This window comes from Malurus melanocephalus, unplaced genomic scaffold (genome assembly GCF_030028575.1).
Source record: "Malurus melanocephalus ecotype Western Australia unplaced genomic scaffold, MMel_1.1 scaffold_614, whole genome shotgun sequence".
Lineage (NCBI taxonomy): Eukaryota > Metazoa > Chordata > Aves > Passeriformes > Maluridae > Malurus > Malurus melanocephalus.
This window is the reverse complement of record NW_026623846.1, coordinates 213,245-230,225: the sequence shown is the minus strand read 5'-3', so window position 1 is coordinate 230,225 and position 16,981 is coordinate 213,245. Positions and strand designations below refer to the sequence as shown.

General features: G+C 42.5%; 1 protein-coding gene across 3 annotated transcripts in view; it reads left to right on the top strand.

Moving 5' to 3' along the window:
• Positions 1-16,981, top strand: part of ATP2B2 (ATPase plasma membrane Ca2+ transporting 2) — a 157,364-nt gene that overhangs the window by 118,927 nt on the left and 21,456 nt on the right. For all 3 annotated transcript variants that reach the window (XM_057383188.1, XM_057383186.1, XM_057383187.1), the window contains 5 exons: positions 3,689-3,795; positions 4,389-4,580; positions 12,151-12,364; positions 14,950-15,161; positions 16,618-16,725. In XM_057383188.1, the coding sequence (XP_057239171.1) occupies positions 3,689-3,795; positions 4,389-4,580; positions 12,151-12,364; positions 14,950-15,161; positions 16,618-16,725 (833 nt within the window). The remainder of the gene's footprint in view (positions 1-3,688; positions 3,796-4,388; positions 4,581-12,150; positions 12,365-14,949; positions 15,162-16,617; positions 16,726-16,981) is intronic.

The following is a 16,981-nucleotide window of genomic DNA, read 5'->3' as shown; positions in this document are numbered from 1 at the left end:
ATCAAGCAGAAATGGAACATTAAAGAAAATATTTTTAATAATTACCTTTAAATTCTAGAATATTTCAAATATTAGTCCATGGGATGGTAGTATGTTCATAACCTCATTAATATGGAAAGCCATGAGACTGGGTAGAATGAAAAATACAGAAAATGGTATTAATTGATATCCTGAACTTTGGGGAGGACTCTTCACTTAATTCCCAGTGCTGTCTGTAATGCCATGCAGAACATTTTTATATTAACCTTTGAATCTCTGTCCAGGCACGTACCCAAGYAGTAACTCAAGTAAATTTGAGCTTTCTCTTCCAGACAGACTTTGTAAATGCTAGTTAAATTAACAGGGAGCCTCAAAAAGTTGGGAAGTATTAAAAACTAATCCAAGGAGGACGTGTTTATGAGAATACATGGCTGTACCTATGTTTAGCTTGTCAAGGAAACACAAATCTGTGTGAGCGTGTGGGAGGATCAGCTTTCCTGCCTCTAACACCTGCACTGGGCTTCAGCTCTCAAATGCTCAGCTGGGGCTGAGTTTCTCCTGCCCCTCTTAAGCAGTTGAGACAGGAATAAATCTCTAAACCAGGATTTTTTTTCTCCCAGAGCCAGTGGCTGGTTCCTGGTGTGACTCTGGGGGTGACAGTGGCAGTCCTGTGACACAGGGAGAGCCCAGGGCTGGCTGGGACGGGTTTGAGCTGAGATGGGGTGCAGGCAGCTCCTCGTGAAGGGAATGGCAGAGGCACTGTCGTTAATGTTCTTTAGGTTGTTATCCCGAGTGGATTTCATTTAATGCTTGCTCCATGTTAGATGCAGGATATATTTCAGTTTTGGATCCAGAGCTGGTACTTTTTATAGCAAGCTTGTGCATTTAGTGCCCCTGCTGACAGCTCTGCGTGCGTGTTTTAAATGTGCTCTTTGCCCTCATCTGACACAAGCCGCTTGCTCAGAGGAACTTGTGGCTTATGCAAGCTGCAGGACTCCTTCCCAAATTCCTGCCCCATCAGCAGAATCCCTGTGTGGAACACACTGAACACACTGTCATGTTCTGCTCCAGGTGCGTTCCTGTGGCTGTTGGATGAAATCCTTTCTGACAGGAGAAAGTCATGGCCCAACAGCTCAAAAGGAGGGAAGAGGCCAAGGAAAGAGCAAAGGCTGTTTTGGCAGGAAGCTTTGCTGAGAGTTGGAGAAATCCCTGCAATGACATAAACCAACCACCCCCCACTTAAAAAAAAAAAATTCTGTAGGTGAACATTCACCTGGAGTAAAGCTGTATGTTTGGGAGACATTTCCATGACTGATTARTACTGCAGCTTCTTTGAACCACTTGGAATGAGTGGAAAGGCCAGGGATGTTCTCATCACTGGCAGCCTATCAGCTCATGCCCTCAGTCACATTTTGCCCTGATTTTACCAGAGATTGATCCCCGCAGCTCAGGCCTACAGAGAAAGAACCCTTYCTGGGTATTCCTCTTGCCTTTGGTCTCCTCACACTGTATATGAGTTTTATATTGGAATATTTCTCAATACTGAGGATAATCCTTGAGGTGAAACCTTATGACAGCCATTAACAGAACACTGAAATAAAACCCTCAATGTGTTTGGAAGGAGGAACGTGCTGGAAAGGAGACAAATATTCAGCAATGTGAGGCAGCAGGGAGGAGGAACAGATTAAAAAGAGCAGGCACAAGTCAGGAGTGTCAGCAGAGCTGTGATAATTCCTCTGAATCCCAAATAATCACTGCTGCTCCATTTTAGGAATTTGTTTGACGTACAGATGGGAGTTTGGCAGAGTCCTTCTCTCTTCCCATGGATAGCTCTGAAGTCCATCCCCACAATTCCATGTGTTTCCAGTGGCACTGGCCCTGCAGGGAAGGGCTGGGGCAGGGCTGGGCTCAGATGCTGATGGCACCTGAGACCTTTCTGTGTCTGCTTTCCGTGGCTGCTGTCTATGCAGCTCTGTGCTCTGGGCAGTGTCGGGCTCATCCGGCTGCACGGTTTGTTTTTTTGGGATCAAAGTCTCCCAAAYCTCGTGAATGACTGCTAAACCTTGTGAATGACTTGGCAGCATCCTGGAATTGGCTGGCGGAGGGCAGTTGGTGGCACAGTCATCAACACAGTCACTATTTATATCCATTTATCTCTGCTCGGAGATCATTTGTTAGAGCCTCTTCAACTTGATTTGGGTTGTGCTCCCACTTGGAACCCAGTGGAGAGAGGACACTGCCGACCTCTTTGGAGCAGTTAATACCTTAATGAGACAGCGATTTTGATGACTTTTTTTTTCTTTTCAGAAGCTTAAACTATTAATTTAACATSAAAGGATGTGTTAATAGCAAGAAGGGAAGACCAAGTAAATGCTTTTAACAGTAGTGACAGATGATGGTCCTGTTTATTTAGTAATACCAAAGGCAAATCACCCCAACAAACTGAAAGCTCTAATTGTAAGATCTAATCAGAGTAATGTGCCATTTGTCTGAGATCATACTGCCAGTGGAAAGTGAATAGGGCTTTTTTTCTCATTTTCAWAAGTCTGAAAAATACAGGGCACCAACTGCTTGCACAGGGCACTGCAATCTTCTGGTGCCTGATAAGCCTGAACCTTGCCAAAAGGCAGCTATTGCTCTGTAATCTGCAATTTCCTATTTCTGCTTAGTTATCTGATAGGGGAGGGAATTTTTTTCTGACTAGAATGAAAGCTTTTCACACTGGGTAGGTTTGGATAATTGTTTTTGGAGGTTATGACTCTGTGCAAAATGTGTTAGCAAAAGGAATTCTGTCCTTTTCGTCCCCTAAGTTATCAATATGGAAAGGTGTTCTTGTATCCTACACAACAATCCTGTCTTCTGGACTCGTTCAAATGGACCCTGACATGGAAATAGAAACAAGAGTGGTGAATGAGCTGCATCCTATTAAAAAAAAAAAAAAAAACAGGCTGCTTCTGTAGCCTCAGAAAAATACTTCATTCTTTTCCTGACTTTCCCTATCTGCATAAGTGGAAAATAATTCCCTGCAGTCTTGTTGTGTGAAGCTTGATTCACCAAATGAAAAGTGCTTTTTTCCCCTCAAATGATCTCAAAATTAAAGTAGAAATTATTTTATTATACCTATTTATGAAAATGTTTGGTTCCAGAATTTAAGGAATTATTTTATATCCCCTTAGTCATTGTTTGGCRGACTTGAACATGGCTGTTAAAATGCATCAGCTAAATAAAATTAATCAATGATTTTATTATCTTTAGATTAAGAAGGCCTCCTAGTAAAGCTGATATTACAGCTGGGTCCCAGTTTAGGAGAGCCCAAAGCATGAACTTAATATTTTGGCAAATCTTTTCCATTGCTGTTTGATCAGCATTGGCTTGTGACACATAATTTTAAATAGCAGGAATCTGCCAAAAGGACATAATGAGCTGCTCTCRTTGCCTTTGAAGTCTGGGCAGGTTTTGTTGATGTGTTGATGATRCAGGATCAGAACCTTCCATGTAAATTCTAACGGTGATGTTTAGTAATGAATGGTGGTGATGCCGCTGCTTTCATCATTATTTTCCTTAAAGATCAGCGCTATTAATCTCTGTAAAACTGTGTGGTGTTATGCAATCTGTATGAGAAGAGCCTGCTTTTGCAGAGGGATGTTTTTTCTTGCTAATTATTGCCCAGGAATGGCTCTGARCACACCTTTATATGGATTTTTTGCAGGTATTATTGACAGCACACAGGTGGAACAGAGGCAGGTGGTKGCTGTGACCGGGGATGGAACCAACGATGGACCAGCACTTAAAAAAGCTGATGTTGGCTTTGCAATGGTATAATCTTGATGTTTGTGCCATTATGAATTTGCTGTAAGGGGTTTTTCATTCATTACATTTTAAGTTGCTTAGTCAGTGAAGGAATTTATTGGAGGTAGCAAGTGATGCTGCATCAGAATCCTTTAATTCACTGTGTCAGATTCACTGGCATTGCTTTTCTTGATACTTCTTCAGGATTTTGCCTCATTAATTATTGATTTTCTGCAGAATCCTGGGCTCGTACAGAAAAATGAACTTTTTTTCACAACAGTGGAGGAATTTTTGCTGTGGCAAAATCCACTGCTAATTGCCAAGGTGTCTTCCGTGTGTATTCTGCCTATATATTAAGGCACAGAATTCTAATTTTAGTTCCCAATTCTGTTAGTGGATATTAATAAAACATTATCAATGACAAAAATAACTCGATGATCAGCAATCATAAACACTCAGAGCCATCACCACATGAATTCCTTTGCTCTCTGTCAATTCCCTTTATTGCGGCCAAATTCACTTCCGAAAGMGGCCGAATTAGCGAAATTCCAGGAAATACAAAATGGAGTGTGAAGCTGGTGCTCCCTAGCAGGAAATCTCATTGCCACCCCTTTCTGCAGGGCATCGCGGGCACGGACGTGGCCAAGGAGGCCTCGGACATCATCCTGACAGACGACAACTTCAGCAGCATCGTCAAGGCCGTCATGTGGGGCCGCAACGTCTACGACAGCATCTCCAAATTCCTGCAGTTCCAGCTSACCGTCAACATCGTGGCYGTCATCGTGGCCTTCACGGGCGCCTGCATCACCCAGGTGAGCACCCCAAGGGTGCTGGGGATCCTGCTGCTGCTGCTCCCACATCCCATTGCTGCTGGGAATTCTGAGCATTGCAAGGGTCAGGGTCCCTGCTGAGGGTTAGAGAGCTGCTGACATCACAGGGGCTAATCCATCCTTTCCCAAAGGAGCCTGTCGTTTTGGCCTCCCTGGTTTTAGGTACATGGTGTTGTCATCCCTAAGCCTGTGATGGTCAAACTGGAAAAATCATGGACTGAGAGAAGGAGGAATTTGTGTTGATTTGCCTTTTCCTCTCAGAACATTTCACTGAGAAATATCCCTGAGCCTGTGATGGTCAAACAGAAAACATCATAGATTGGGAGAAGCAGGAGGTTATGTGAATTGGCCTTTTCCTATCAGAATATTTCACTAATAAATACATATTTTTTATGCATTATGGAATGAGATTATTCTCCAGAAAGCACTGCTGAAACACAGGAGCGATCCCAGTATTTTTTGATTGATAAAAGGATTTTGTTGCTTTCAGACAATTCTTTTTAATTCCAAATGCAGATGACAAACCAATTAAATGACACATAGAGTTGGACTTAGACCTCTCTTCCTTCCACTCCATTAATCCCTCATTGGCAATCCTGGTGCATATGCAAGGGTCAGGTCCAGGTCATTTAAAAAAAAAAAAAAAGCAAACAATTTAGTTTTCCTCTCAAATTATTTCTTGATCAATAAATTTWAAATTTTCTTTTCCCTAGAGAGAAAACAGGGTCTATTCAGAACAATTTAATGGTTTTGTCTTTGATTGGGGAATAGCCCAATGCAGTTTTTGGTGCTGTCTCTCCCTCCAGTGATGTGTATTTCAGATGCTGCAGGCAGGTGCTGTCACAGAACGCCTCCCTGGGTTGGGATGCAGTGTGGGAAAGCTGATGCTTCCCTGCTGGTGCATCCCCCAGCTGCCCAGAGCTGTTTCAGCAGGTACATTTCAGCCCAGGCACACCTGAGCAAAGCAATGAATAAGTTATCAGCTCTGCTCCGGGCTAAACTTACACTGGAATCAGGGAACTGATCCTTGCAACCAGAAACCCACGTACCTTCACAAACCCACGAGGTCAAACTTCTCCTACGCCCTGGCTGACATTGAGAGGCCTTGGAGGTCCCTTCTTGTCACCACTGAGCCCGTGCTGAGGGACAGAATTCCTGCTGTTGCAGCAAAGTTGCATCAATTTCCATTTGGAAATATTTTTAAGCACGTTGAGAAAAGATCCAGCTGTGAAGTGATTGTTGCTGGTAACACCAGAATAAGGACTAAAAGGAAGGTTTYTATGGGCCACAAACTACCCAGAGCAAGGTGCTGAGAGCACCATCCCTGCAGCCAGAGCCAGTGCTGCTGTGAGACCCTGATTTTAGACCTTCAGTCTCTGCCCAGGAGCACTTGTTTTAAGTGAGCTCTTTGGTCAATGCCTGCATTTCTTCTGTTGCTCTGTAAAGACATGAAGGGAAATACTTTCTATTTGTTAATTAAGGAATTGCTGGTTTATCCCCGAGAAGGTTAAAGGGTTATTTTAGATCAAGTCTAAGGGCATGTGGAGTGTGCAGGCAGTGYAAATATATTCCCCTCTTTAATTCTGGAGCATTTTTCATCCTTTGAATCGTTCCCTTGGCTTCTAGAAGGATTTGGATCAGGCCCAGTGCATTCCTGTTGCCCAAGAGGTCTGTGTGACCAGCCCTGAGCCTGCTGTCCCTGCTCACAGGTTCTGATGGTCACCTCCTGCAACTCCTTTATTGCTTTGCAAGCAGCTCCATGTGAAATTCCTTAATTTAGCAGTAAAGATGCAAATCCAATTTGGGGTTCCACAAAGGTGTGGAAGAAGCTGAAATGGAAATGGAAGCAGAGAGGCAGCAGCTCTGCCCTTTGCCACTGTTCACACTCAGCTGCTGTGGTGATCTCGAGCTGCTCCCGTTTCTGTCTCATTCAAGGATTTTGCCTCACAACTGCACATTGTTGTGTTGGGTTTTGACTCCAGCCAGCCAAAGGACATTCTGCTTGGCTCCAAAGCTTGACTGAAAATTGCACTTGGGAACATGCTGTACCCTCTGGTTGCWATGAAAATAGCTCCAGCACAGAATGTAGGACTCTACCCCAAAGTCTTGCCTAYGACAGTCTAGGTGCACACATGTCCGTGCACATCTGGGCACAGGTCTGACTAAAAGGTTTTGACTGAAATGTTTTAGTCCTTAACAAAAAAAAGAAGGTAAAATCTAGAGTTTCCAAAAGGCAGCACAGCTTCCTGTGACCTTCAAAATGAATGTGAAGAAAGTCCACATTGCACAGAATTGTCCTTTGATTTAGGTGGTCAGTTTGTCTTTCTCTGACACACAGAATATGATTTCAGTCCCCTGTTAATACTCAGGTTCCTTCTGGTGACATTTCAACATATCTAGAATGCAAAAAGATTCTCTGCAGGTAATAACATTTGTTCTGTTTCCTCATGTCACTCCTCAACAAATCTGTTGTGCAGTTTGGAGCCAGCCCACCGGGATGCTTCAGGATGAAGCTGCCTTTGCACTCACCTGCCCTTTGTGGCTTGTGCTCAAAGAAAGTACAAAGACAGTCAAATCTTTGCTTGGCCTAATCTTTTTTTAACACTTGGCTTGTACCTTGCAACTGAATAGGCTTCATTTTATTCAGTGTTGATGCTGCAATTGCTCTGGTGTACATGTRAATATGAGGATGTGGTCATCTCTCTGCAGGGCTCCGAGTGAAACCACAGCAATTCTGTATTAATGAATTAATTAATGGCTGTGTGAGCACTGGGGGGAGTGAAGCCAGCCCTCCAAGGGGCACTCAGAGAGTGCATTGCCCAYGCAGGAGATGATTTGTTTGGTCCAGAGCACCTTAGGAGGCCCATGGAGAGGCTAAAGAACAACATTAGGCAGAACCTGGGAGCATTAGTGGTTCATTTTAATAATCTGCTGCTTTGTTTTATCAAATAGATTAATAAAGTGAGGGTCCTTGCCAATTCCACTTCAGGGAATTGCAGTTTAGTTTAATTCTGCTAATTTTAACCAAATACAATTTTATTTTTTATCTACCCAATAGCTTCAAGATGCTGCTGTTAGAGAATATCTACCACATCTACTATCTCTGTTTTGTGCTGGTTTTTTATGTGCACAAAGTGTCTGTGACCCTTTGCGCTGCTCCAGCTTAGATAAAGCTTGTAAAGGACAAACAGTGGCTGTCTTTGAGTTATCGTGCACAGCACCAACACAAGTGGCTGTTTGTCTGGTCTCCCCTGGCTCCCAGCACGAAGCCATGTTCAGGTGACAGCAATGACACTCGGAGCAGTGTAAGAATTACCGCTGCAGTGTCAGCCKCTCCGAGCTGAGCACAGCCGCTCCGAGCTGCTCCTCCCGTGGAGCTCCATTCCACCGGGCCCTGCTCTGCTTCACAGCTCCATCCCTGAGCCACCAGCAATGCTCAGCCAGAATGAATTGTGTGTTGGGAGTCTGTGATTGTGTCAGGAGCTCTGGGGTCGGGGTTGTGCACGAAGGCAGAGTTTGAAGGGGTCTCTGTGAGAGGCTGCCCTCCCTCTGGGGTGCAGGGGGTTTCAGCCCTGTCTGAGCACAGACCCCGAGCAGTTCCACCTCTGGCTGCTCCAGGGAGCTTTGTGTGCCTCAGTGCCCCTGAGCTGGACCCATGCACCTTATCTTTTAACTGGTCTAACTCAGCTCCCTCTTGCTGCCTTCCCTGCAGGCTTTTAGTGGGATCAGGGTGTGGTCTTGACCAGTTTGTGTAGAATTGTCTGAATTGTCCTTTCCCYGCTGCCTCAGCTCAAACCCGTCATTTGTTTTTCCAGCACATTTATGAGTTACAAACTTTTATATTCTGACTTCATTCTCTGAATAACAGCTTTGCAGAGCCCCTGATCGATTCAGTGAGGGTGGTTCTTTGGAGCTCTGCCTACGGTTCTKGGGAGTTTTGTGCCTGCAGTGAGTCACTGCTCCACATCTCTGCGTGTCCTATGGAGCTCTRTACGGGCTCATCCCGCTTCCTGTCCCCAGCGTACCCACAGCACCAAGAAAATATGAGTTCATTATGTTTGGAGCTGTTCAAAGTGATCTGGGGATGAACAAAATGAAGGTTTTTAAAYGCAGCTCAGTCAAATGGAAAGAGTTTTTTACTGGAGCCATAAAGCAAGCGGGTTTATCTCCGTGCCAGATTCGGTCTGTGCTCCAACTGGTGAGAAAATTGTAACTGTTCGGAAAGGTTGCACCAAAGGAAGGGAAGACAAAGGCTGTGTTTTAACATTTTACATTCAAATTATTATTCTTGCACTTTGAGAGAGACGTAATGTTTTAGCAGACATTAGGAGCTGAAAACAGTGACTCCATAGGACATTGTGTTTGGAAAATTAAATGTTAATTAAAAGGCACTGTAGCAATGAACTGGTGCATGAATCACTGATTGTTTTTACAGATCTTATTCGAAAAAATGAGGATGATCTATACTTACATGTATAAGGCAGTAATTTATGTGGTTCTAATGTTTTACTGCAGAACTGTACTTGGCAAATTCTAAAATAATAGCACTGGCAAACCTGAAAAAGCTGTAATAGAAAATCAAAGTCTGTAATATAAAATCAAAGTCTGCACTGTTTAGCTTTGTTTTGGCAAGGCATAGAGGCATGGGAATAGAATTGAGGATGCCACTTCCATGCAATTAGCAGACAGTGCAATCCAGCAGCACAAGGGAGGGCTGACATTTTTTCCGTTAATGTATAGAAAGGTAACCTCGCAGAAATGCTCATTTTTTATGAATCCCTGCATGTGTTCAGTGACAAATGGTACTAAAGAGGTAAGGGTGAAAATACCTTTTTGTTCCCTTGCAGCTTGTCAACTAAATCAAAAGTAACAAGCTCTAAAATTTGTGAGGCTCTGCATGTCACAAAGGATTTGTAGTTTATTTCCAGCCTTTGGCGATTTGTACTTTTAAGTGTTTCCAAGATGAAGTGTAACATCACTTGATTTAAGGGACATTTTCCTTTTACCTCTAGGCCAAGGCTAACCTATTCCAAGGTCAAGTGGAAAGGAATTTGATGAATAAGTGGTGATTTTGGATRGTCCACATCCTCAAAGTTCTCAGCGAGGGAATTAAGAATTATTGGCTGGTCAGTTAGTGGCTAAACCACAGAGAAAAGAAGGTTGATTTGCCTCCCACTTGCATAAGAGACTGAAATCTGCAGTGCAAGCCTAAGCTCCTTAGCTGATACGTATTTTCCTCAGTTTCCACCAACTAATCAGAAATCAGATAGAGTTGCAGTGGAAATTTCATTCCACTGCCTGCCCAGACTAATGTGTATTTAATGTTTTGGCTTCAGCCTGGAATGAGCTCTCACAGTCGACTGAGCAGTGCAGCACTGCCAATAATAGATAATTATTAGGGGCACCACAGCCACCCAAGGTGATTGGCAGTGTGAAATGGTGAGAACATGCTGTTGCCAAAACTGATGACTGCCAATTACAGTTGTGTGATTTAGAGACTGAAATAATCTGCCTTTCCGTGCTGCTGGGAATATGGCAGGCTCTGATAGACACCTGAATCTCTGCCTCTATCTATTAAATGTAACAGGGAAATTCAGTTTTATTGACRGAGAATTCTGTGCGTGAAGTGGAAATTGAGTTATTGTAACAGATATTGTAACAGGAGAATGTTTCTCAAACTTATTAACGAGACAGGCAAAAACATGGCAGGGAAAGTTCTTCAGCAGAAAAGAYGTTTTCCTTTTTCCCTGAGTCCCTTCAAGGGTCTCTGAGCCCCAGTCACAAACTACTTTCACTCAAGTGCTCTCTTTTTTGGAGCCATCAGTATTAATAAAAATAAATGAGGTCTCCATTTGGAATGAAGTTTGTCTTGACCACTTTTAATTTTGTAGTCACCTCCAAGGACAAAGACATTTCCTGTTTCTGCAGCTGCATGTGAAAGGAGTGAGTCCAGATAAGCCCAGTTAATGGAAGCCATAACCAAGAGGTCAAAATTAATGTTAATTATCCTCCTTGCCATGATAAGCCCAACCTGTAAGACTTTGAAACAGGAGGTTGCTTTTCTCCATCCCTTTGAATAAGCCAAAAGGTTTTTGTTGGTTTTTTTTAGTAAATGAAATTCATCAAAATTTGTGTAAATGTGTTAAAAATGTGTTTTTAAGGGGAAATAATATTTTATCTTAAGGGAGAGTTGGAATCTAAACCAGATGCACAAGAGACCAATCCACTTGCCCTCATTCTCTATAAATCCATGGGATGCTAAATGGTAGCCCATGTTGTTTTATAGTATTTCATTAAAAATGAACATTTAACCCTTTGAAGAAAAGGGCAGAATTCTCAGGAGTTTTGTTGGCTTTGCTTCAGTTTCTGTCCTGTCCTCTACATTTTTTTTTTGCTTCGCTGCTGCAGCAGCAGGGTAATGAAATGCATAAAAATAGTGCTTCCTCTTCCAGCTTTCACACTGCAGAGTAACTCAATTTCATGATGAGATTTGTCATGTTGATGCCTTATTGCTTTGGAGATTCGTTTTTCCTAATAAAAATGGTCTGTTTGGAACAGGAAGCAGACCTTGCTAATGCTGCCTGTTTTATGCAGMGTCTAAAGGCGCGGGAGGTTGTTACAAAAGGAACCTTGTTCATTTTTCCTCTCCTGGCTCCTTGGAGCAATTGCATCTCTCTCCCCTTGCAGCTGCCCCAGTGAGTTGCACCTCAAAACTTCATCAGAGTTGTCAGCGTTCTCCTGAGATCTGTGTTCATTTGCTGTATTTAGTTAATTTTGGGGTTTTTTTTTAACGTGACCTAAAGTCCTCTGCACTGTGACCGCAGACTCAATGGGATTGTGTGAGGAAAGAGCTCCTTCTAGTGACTGCAGAGCTGCTTCAGAAACTACAGCCTGCATCAAATACCAGTATTTGGCTTTCATCATTCCGTTTCTGTGATTCCAAATACGCTTTCCTATTGCTAGTAAATGAATAGATTGCCTTGCTTTTGCAGATTTTATATAGTTTAATAAGTTTCAGGGCATTTTTTATCAAAATATCAGGCTTCTTTTTATGAYGTCATTACTGATAAAGGTCTTATTTGAGTGTAATGCATCAAGATGTTTCTCTAATTGTTCCAGAAATTTTTAATAATTTCAAGCTGTTTCTGAAGAAAAAAAAAATAGAAGAAAGAAAGAGAAAAAAGATAGGTTATCGTAAAAAGGAAATGTTACTTTTTAAACTGTTTCAATATAGTTTTTCTTCCAGGAGAGAAACTGGGATTATCTAGTTATCTAAATTCAGCTGAAAATTCAAGCAGGATGTGTGGAGAGTGTTGCAATAGGTGTTTTAAAGAGTTACTGTCATGCATTATATGAGTTTTGTGGTTGCAAATGGTCCTGATTTAAATGGCTTCGGAGAGATAATTGATCTTTGGTGAGATCACTGAGCAGAAGGAGAGCAAAGGATCCAGCCCGGGTATTTCCCAGTCCCGTTCGCTGCCCCATGAGCAGAACAGGAACCCCAGCGAGGCTTTTCCTGGGAATTCTCTAACTCCCTGATGTTTCCCTGCAGGAYTCTCCCYTGAAGGCCGTGCAGATGCTGTGGGTGAACCTGATCATGGACACGTTTGCCTCGCTGGCRTTGGCCACGGAGCCGCCSACCGAGGCTCTGCTGCTGCGCAAACCCTACGGCCGCAACAAACCGCTCATCTCGCGCACCATGATGAAAAACATCCTGGGCCACGCCGTCTACCAGCTCACCCTCATCTTCACCCTGCTCTTTGTCGGTGAGCAGCTTGGCCAGACTCTGCTCAGCTCACCAGCTCTGGGCTGTGCAGCCAAAGTGCTGAAAATGTAACAAATTAACGCACATTTATTGTGGGCCTTCGTTATCCAGCTGGGTAATGAGGCTGCAAAACATAGAACGTGGCACGTTTCAGTCACCTTCCATGGGTTGGAAATGATGTCGTGCTGGTTTTCTGCCTTCTTTTATGTTCTTTACACGCAGATTTGTAGCTCTGTAGGTGCATCTGTAGCTCAGCTCAGTGTTTTYCCAGGCAGAAAGACAAAACATTCCAAAAGCCTCCATGCTGGGGGTTTGAAGCTCCTGTGCTGTCTTGGTTCTCCTGAGAAACCAGGTTTGAGAGCAGCTCTTCAGGACATATATTTTATAAACAAAATCCTCACCTGAGGGGGGAAGAATCTAGAAGGTGCTAGAACTRGGGRATGACTCCCCTGTGTGTTCTTATTGGGGCCCTTGGGARGGGCCTCATCAAGCTTTTTGTTCCCCTCACAAAATGCAGACTTGTTCTTTGGCAGAAGTTTCTATCTAAACACAGCATAGAAGGTTATGTTACAGCAGGAGTATCCACCCTGCTGCTTCGATACTGAATTTTCTCTGTGAGACTTGTGTGGTGGTTTAGACTGTGCTGAAAATTAAAAGCACTGCACCCYACCCAAGAGACAGTTTCTAGAACTTCTCACAGCAGCCATCTTTGTGGTTTCTTGATCCCATCCCCCCACCACCAAAAAATCGGACCAAGTAAAASCATGACAACTTGTCATCATGAGTARGGATGTTAAAACAAATTTAAGAAAATCCCACGAAAAAACCCCAATAGAAGTCAAGATACATTTTACCAAGGGCTGCAGAAGCGAGAGCAAAGTGTTGTCCATAGTCCAGAAATAACATTGATCTTAAGTAGTATGGAAAGCAAGTAATCAGTATTAAGTAATACAAATAACACTCTGCTCTGACATTTAATTTCTGGAATGGATATTAAAAGGGGGCAAAAAGTCTAATTTATTGGATTACTGGATTCGTCTTCAGGCCTTGCAGGCAGTGGATGCTTTTTATAGGTTGTGTTTTGGAGAGGGCAGGGAAGGAGGAGAAAYGTTTCTTGCTGCAGGGAAGAGCAGCAGCTAATAATAGATTCTGGTGCTCCACAATAATAACTGAACCCTCTCCAATGATTTTTTCAATTGTCTCCTTGTCACTTTGTAGTCGCTGTTAAATCACATGTGCTGTCTTTCAGATATYTTTTTTCTTTACACACAAATGTCCAGAGAAGCTGCAAATGTAGGGGGGTTTTGAGCTCCATTGTGAGTCTTGTCCACTTTATGGCCATCTGGCAGCTTAGAGGAGGTGGTGGTCTGTTCACAATGGAGTTCCTTAAACCAAAGAAATTGCCTGTGGTATTRGAATGGTCTGTGATATTGTTGGACTTCTAGGGAATTTTGAGAATGTCTAGATCAGGAAATTTGAATTTCAGATTCTCTAAAATAGGTGAAGAAAGTGTTGGTAATTCACATATGAATCTTGGAACAAGAACTTCTGTGAACTTTATGGGGAGTTATATTGGCTTTTTGATGAGTTTTATGATTTTAAATACTTTATACTGAGCCAGCTGAAAAGCAAAYCAGACTTTTCCTCCATATTCTAATTGCTCCTGTGTGTCCCTGGAAAACTCCTGCATACTTTGAAGGGCACAGCCCAGACAATTTTCTGATAAGCYCTGGAAAGAGTGTTTTCCTTTCTAAACTCCACAAGGCTCAGCTTTGCAGTGACATGATGTTCTAAATTCAGTGCTTCCATAATTAAATTTCAAATTATTGAGAATTATTTATATTTTGATCAAATAATACTTACTTTCTTTTGTAGTAGGTTTCTGCAGAGACCAGGGCATCAAGTTTTTCTTTTTTTTTTTTTTTTTTTTTTTTTTTTTTTTTTTTTTTTTTTTTTTTTTTTATGCACTGTGTTTAAACATGCAGTAAATGAGACATCAGGCACATCAGAAATGCAGAATTCACTGTCTGGCTCTTTTAGGTTGTAGTATTAAAAATATCTTAACCACAAAACTCACCACAGTTTTACAGGTACTCATCGTGGGTTGTATCTTGTTTTTTTATTGGTCAGATTTATGAGTGACGGCCAAATTATCAGAATAAACAGCAGTGTCTGCTGCTGATCAACCCACACCCATTTMAAACCAGGAGTGTTTGTGTTTTCTATCATGGATATCCTTGAATGCTTGGCAGAAGYTACTGGATTAGGAAATGGGTAAAAGCTGCAGGAAACTGCAAACCCACTGGCAGTGACCTGAAGTGTTTGTTGCATCAGGAGGAACTGAGAGCTTTGAATAATTCCTCCTTGGTGTGGTGAGAGTGAGACTGACAGCCTTGTGTAGGTACAGAGTTATTAGATAGGAGCAATCCTTTGAAAAGCTTCTTGCTCAGTTCAGATATTTTGCTCATTGGTGCAAGAAAGATTGTCTTGAGAAGGGTGGTAAAGCAGAGCACTAAAGAAAACAAGGGAAATGTAAATTGGTTTGATTCATTCCCGTGGAAACTTTGATTTTTGTCTTACACCTAGGTGAGAAAATGTTTAAGATTGACAGTGGGAGGAATGCCCCACTTCACTCTCCTCCTTCAGAGCATTACACCATCATCTTCAACACCTTTGTCATGATGCAGCTCTTCAATGAGATCAACGCCCGCAAAATCCACGGCGAGAGGAATGTCTTTGATGGCATCTTCAGAAATCCTATYTTTTGCACTATTGTCCTGGGTACATTCGCTATTCAGGTAATGSTTTGGGCAAGAAGTAGGAACCATGCACCAGAAATCCACCCTAAGTTGTTTGGGGCTTTTCTTCTGCGTGTTTTCTTTTTTTTTTTTAATTTTAAATCTAGGTGCTGCAGGAGGCCCATTTAATTGCAAACCACCTCCTTTCATGTATTTTCTCAATCAATACAAGTGTTAATAACAGCAAATGTTGTGTAGCCCCCAGACTAATGCAACTTAAATTTTGATCCTTAGAATTGGCTTAATTCTTAAATTAATCCTAGCATGTACAATAATAACAGCCCTTGCTGATATTGTAACTGATTTTTAAGGAGGAAATTATTTCATAGCATATCAATAAAGAATTTTGCAACTATTTATTACTCCATGAAAAGACAAATTTACCTTCAGATAGCTGCTCACTGTTCCCAGCAATAATGCTCCTCGCCTGTGATTTCACATGTTCCTCTCCTGAGTTTGCTGTCCCAGTCACAAGTGAACATAATCACAGTAACACACATTTTTGCCAAATTTTTCTTCTGTAAGAACTCCTCCTTCTGCTACAGCATCCATCCATTTGCTGGCTTCCATSCTGCACTTGATACTATTTGATATTATCTTTTAGAAATCCTTTTCTGTCTTGAAATTCTTGCTCAGCTCTGTGCTGGTAGCTCAGTCTGGGACCTTTCTCCTGGAAGGAGGGAGAGGAGGAAAGGGCAGTTTGAACCAGTGATTGGAAAAGGGAAAAAAACCCTCAATAAACTGAATACTGGGGAAAGAGCAGCAGTGATGGGAGCAGAACTTCATAGGGATGGTCCTTAACAGCTCATTCAGACCCCTGGGTTTAATACTTGGGCAGTTTAAACCTCTCTCTTGTGATTTCAGATCCCTGAAATAGCAGCACTATTAACAAGAAATATCAAGAATATCTGATTTTCAGTGATCAAAACTTTCTCAGCCTAATGAGCTGCTCAGACTGTGTGTTGTTATCCTGCTGGAGGTGTGGGCTTTTCTCASCCTGGTCCTCCAGCAGGATCAGACTTTGGTGCGCTATCTGTACATCTCTCTCTGTGATGCACATCTGTAAATGTAATAAAGTGATAATCAGGGGGAAAATCCCCCTTGAAATGGACATTCCAGAAGAAACTTGATCAGGGTTGATAAATCCCCAGCTGAGAATGCTCAGGAGCTGGGAGAGCACGTGGGGACTGTCCTGTTTGCTTTCTCCCTGACCATTCATTGTTAAATATGAGGCTGAGGAAGTTCAGTCTGAACTAGTGTGGCTTTTCCTGAYCTTTGATTGGGGGTGCATAAATTTGTGGGATTTGATGTTTGGATTTTTTTTGTGACTGAGATTCTGCAGGTTTTTTTATTTGTTTGGCTGGTTGATTTGATTGTGGGTTTTTACAGAAAATTTGTTTTGTTGCCTTTTCCCTCTGAAAAATTGAGCCCTTTTCCTCTGTGCTTCTCTTTGCAGATAGTAATTGTCCAGTTTGGAGGAAAACCATTCAGCTGTTCTCCCCTGCAGCTGGACCAGTGGATGTGGTGTGTATTTATTGGATTAGGAGAGCTGGTGTGGGGTCAGGTAAGCGTTCAGGAACCCACAGGTTCAGAGGTGTGATATTGGTCACACTCCTGTTATTTCCTTGCTCTCTCCCAGTGTCAAATGCAGCCCTCACTGGACCCCAGGGTGCTCTCTGAGAGCTTCAAGGACAGATACATTATTAAGGATAATTTATCCCTCTGTTCCTTTGGGGTTTTTTTTCTGCTAATTTTTGTGGTTTTTCCTTTCCTTGAGCAGGGTGTGCTATCACCAGGGCCATCTTTAGTTAGGCTTTTTT